The 4,318-nt window shown below is 62.6% G+C and overlaps 1 protein-coding gene across 1 annotated transcript in view; it reads right to left on the reverse strand.

Annotated features, from left to right (window-relative positions):
• Positions 1-1,231: 1,231 nt before the first annotated feature.
• CNOT9 (CCR4-NOT transcription complex subunit 9) overlaps positions 1,232-4,318 on the reverse strand; it is a 15,841-nt gene continuing 12,754 nt past the window's right edge. Inside the window, exons 6-8 of the mRNA XM_025192737.1 lie at positions 3,573-3,671; positions 1,868-1,959; positions 1,232-1,444 (exon numbers count right to left, since the gene is read on the reverse strand). Coding sequence (XP_025048522.1) covers positions 1,276-1,444; positions 1,868-1,959; positions 3,573-3,671 — 360 coding nt within the window. The 3' untranslated portion in view covers positions 1,232-1,275. The remainder of the gene's footprint in view (positions 1,445-1,867; positions 1,960-3,572; positions 3,672-4,318) is intronic.

A 4,318-nucleotide genomic window follows, 5' to 3' on the forward strand; every position in this document is an offset into this window, starting at 1 on the left:
CTAGTACCCCCCCAGCCTATGGGAGCCCCCGCGCCCCCCTATGGCCAGAGCTCCCCCCCATCCTGCCAGCTCAGACTGGCCACGTTCACTGCCCTCACCCCCATGTTGTCCCTGGGGGCACGAGAGCCCCGGCTTTATGTACAGTACAGGGTGGGGGCTGGAGCAGACTCTTACCACCTTCCTGCCCTAGGGCCAGGGCTGCACTGAGCTTGCCAGCCCCCCCACAGGAAACTGGGTCACCGTCTATGGCTTCCCCCCTGCCCTTCACTCCTCAGCCGCCTCCTTGAGCTTCCAGGCCTTGGCCTTGGAGAAGGATACGAGCTCGCAGGGCCCGGGCGTGCTGCTGGGGAAGGGGTCCAGTCCAACAGCACAGCACTAGACCCCGGCGTCACAGACTGGGTGGCCACGTCACTGCCACGGCCCAGACCCAAGGGCCACGGCTGGGTGGAATCACAGCACTGGGGCCACAGCCGAGCCACGTCAGGCCCAGAGAGCATGAGGGGAACCAAGGTCCAGCCACATTGAAGCCCAGCACCCAGGGGCAGGAGAGCCATGGGAAGGGCTGAGGAGGGGCCAGATGGCTCAGGCAGCCACCAACCGCTGCATGGGGGCAGAGGCCCAGCCTCAGCCTCCGGCCCATCCTGCATCCAGCTCCCGTGGCGGCGAGTGGCTGCTGGGCTGAGGCAGGCGAGGGGCAGGTTTGCCCCGCGGGATGGAGGCACTGGGTGGCAGAGACCGGCTGGAACGGGGCCAGAGGGAGACCAGCACCTCGCGGCACCTGGAGCTGCGCTCTCCCGCCTTGTGGCCCTTGCCCAAGCCATGTCTGGACCACAGCCGTGGAGAGGGCCGGAGCTAGAGACCGGGGCTCTGAAAGTGGATGAGTGCCAAGCTAAGAGGGACATGCGGCCCTGCAGCAGCACAGAGCTCCCTCCACCTCTGTCTCCGTGGAGGGCATCCCAGAGCCGAGACCCTGGGCCCCGGCGCGGTCAGGCAGGCCAACGAGGGGCTAAAACAAGCTGGGCTTTTATTGAGCTTGCTCATCTCTCAGGCCTGTAAACAGCGAGCGACAAGGGTGGGACGCAGCCCGGGCGGGAAGGCCTTGTGCCCACGGCTGCCGCCGCAGCCCGCCGGGTACCCCGGCATGGAAGGGATCTCGCTCACCCCGTGTCGCAGAGCCTGCTGGTGTCGGGAGCGCCGGGGGCAGGCGGGCGGGTGGGCGGGGGCGATTCTTGGAGGTGTGGAACCCTGAGCTGTTTCCTCGCGGGCGCCCGGCGGTCACTGCGGAGGCAGGGGGATGCCCCGCGGGTCGGTGACCTGCCCCTCCTGCAGGTTCTTGACCAGCTGAGCCAGCCAGCGCTTGGTGGTGGTGTCGTCCTTGAGGACCTGGGCGAAGGTGGTGTCCTTCAGCTGGTCGGGAAGGCACTGCCTGAGGGCTTCACGTGCCCTACACCAGGAGACGAGAAACAGGGGGACCAACAAATAAACCCGCACTGGCGAGAAGGGGGGGACCAACCCCGCTCCCGGGATGCTTGCTGCACTGCCTGGACCACGCAACTGTCTCGCCAGCACTTGGCAACGTGCCGAGGACACACAACACCCGGCTCTTGGGCCTGGGACTGAGCCCAGCAGAGCCAGGACCTCGGCAGCAGAGGGAGCTGGCATCCTGCCCTGGCACCTGCCTTCCAGGGATGGGCCACGTCGTGCAGAGCCGGGACAGGCAGCGATGCCCTCGGGAGAGCTGGGCGAGTCCAGGGGGGTCCCAGGCACAGAAAGGCGGACGTGGATTTGGAAGGAGACGTGTGGCCCTGGCCCCATGCCCAGCAGTGCATTGAGACGGCCCCAGCCCCCAAACTCCTAAGATGTTTACCTGGGGTTGTCGGAGAGACGCAGGTAGCAGCGCACCACATGCTTCAGCAGCCGCGCCGAGGGCTCCTTGGAGAGCTGCAGCACCATCTTGCCCTGCGGGTCGGAAGGCAGAGGGACTGTCAGGGGCTGCCAGCCGGGACGGGGCTGCCCGGCTCCTCCCCTTCACCCTGGACCCTGTAGCAGGCTCGGGCATTGGCAAAAATGGATCCAGGGTGTTACAAAGCAGGGTGCGGTTTGCAGGGAGGGGCTGTGCCCAGCTTCCAGCCTCCTTCCCTTGCCCCCCGCAACTGGGGCAGACAACTGGCAAGGACACCAGTGCAAGCACTGCCCTGTCCCTCTGCTCAGAGGCAGAGCCCCTTCCCTTCACTTCCCACCACCCCCTCCTGCCTGTCACTGCCAGCTGCGCTGCTCAGCAAGGCAGTGGCCAGGGGGCATATTCCCCCTCCCCGTGCCTGCTCCCAGGCTGGCAGGGAGGGGAGCTGCCATGTCCCGGGCCAAGTGCAGCCCCTGTGTAGTGCAGCTGGAGCACGCAGGAGCTCCCCATCCCACAGGTCCTGTCCCAGCAGCAGGCAGGGGAGGTGCCTTTGAGCACAGAGGGGAAAGCAGGGGGAAAACGCTCTTGCCGCCTTTAAGACTGAAATCCCTGGCTGTTGCTCCAGCTGCATGGTCAGAAAGGTGGGAGGTAGGGGGGCCTCCAGATCCACCCCTGGTTAAACATCTCCCCAAAAGGCACCAGCCAGCTCTGAAGGACGGAGCCCCAGGTTTCCCCAACCCAGGGCCTAATCATTCCCCCCACTGCTGCGTTACACACCTGGGCCTGGTGTCTCACCCAGACCCACCAGCTTCCCTTGAGCCGAATGACAGCCCATGCAGACAGTTTGCCCTCCTGGGAGAATTTCTCCTGGGAGGGATTTAACCCTGGTTGTTCCCAGGTTATTTCTCTCCTGGAGCAGGCACTGTTACTTTGAGAGAAAAAGCCTGAATGCCAGGACATTCACTGCTCTCCCGGGAGAAACCAGGACTCTCTCCAAGGGGAAACTGAATTCTGTACAAGGCCAGAAACACCAAGCAGCTTGCGGCCTGGTACCGACACCCAGATGCACCTCCTCCAGCGCCTGCCGACAGCCCCTTGGTGCTCCAGCGGCCAGTTCAAACCCCACGTACCCTGCCAAGCGCTAGCACTGAATCAAAGAGACTGGCAGAAAGCCAGGCACCTCGCAAAGAGTCTAAACCTGCCACCTTCGCAGTCACCTTGGACATGGCAAGTTTTGCTGACCCACGCCAGGCCAGACCCGGGGGAAGGCAGTCTGTGCTCTCAGAATCAATCCCAGAACCATAGAAAATGGGGGCTGGAAGGGACCTCAGGAGGTCCCATCTAGTCCAACCCCCTGCTCCAAGCAGGACCAGCCCCAACTGCATCATCCCAGCCAAGGCTTTGTCTACCCAAGTCTTAAAACCTCCAAGGATGCAGACTCCACCACCTCTCTGGGTAGCCTGTTCCAGTGCTTCACCACCCTCCTCGTGAGAAAACTTTTCTTAATATCCAACCTCAACTTGCAACCTGCTAAAAATAATGGATCTTCTGACACTTCGTCCAGCCAGTCGATGGCAGTGGCTTGCCCTTGAGGGACTTGGCTAATCGTACCACCCTGTGGCTGGAGCAGAGAGAGGTGAGCAAAGGGAAAGGGCCGGCCAGCCAGTCCTACCAATATCATGGCGACGTGAGAAAACCGCTCATAGGTCTGGCAGATGTAAGCCAGGCCGGTGTCGTCCAAGAGGATCTTCTGAAGAATAAAGGTGGCAACCTGGAATGGAGGAGAGACAGAGCGCGCTCAGCTGCGTCCAGCCCCATCCGTTCTGTGACGGGAACCCCACGAGGAAGAGCCGGATGTTGCCCCGCATATGGAAATGGCAGCGAGCAGGGGCACAGCAGGGGAGGGAGTTGGGTGTGAACGAAGGACGAAACCTGGTCAGGTGTTTGCTAACAATCACCAGGGCACCATCCAAGAGACCTCGAGCAGGGCAGGCCTCGCTGCTCAGGGAGGGAACGCCCCCCACAGCCCCGCTGTCTGGGGGTTTGGTTTTCACCTGGGCTGTTACATGCCCAGGTTGCCTCTCTCAAGTAACTCGCTCAAGTCCTATGGCCTATGGTACTGAGGGAAGTCAGACTATACAGTGCGACAGTCCCTTCCACCCCACATGTGTGGGCTGAACACAGCAGATTTAATCCAGCATACTGACAACCTGTGGCAGGATGACCCAACCCCTGCCGGCGGGACAGCAGCTACCAAGGGAGGAGTCGCAGCCACGCTCCAGCCTGGCTGTCATGGCGTTTACTGACTTGGGACAAACGGAGCTACGGCTCTATTCTGGACAGCGAGGGGAAAGAGCCCGTTAGTGGGATCCCTCGGGAAGGACAAGTGGGCACAGCCAGCACTGCCTTTTAGGGAAA

Source organism: Alligator sinensis, unplaced genomic scaffold (assembly GCF_000455745.1).
Source record: "Alligator sinensis unplaced genomic scaffold, ASM45574v1 scaffold1332_1, whole genome shotgun sequence".
In the NCBI taxonomy this organism is placed as follows: Eukaryota; Metazoa; Chordata; order Crocodylia; family Alligatoridae; genus Alligator; species Alligator sinensis.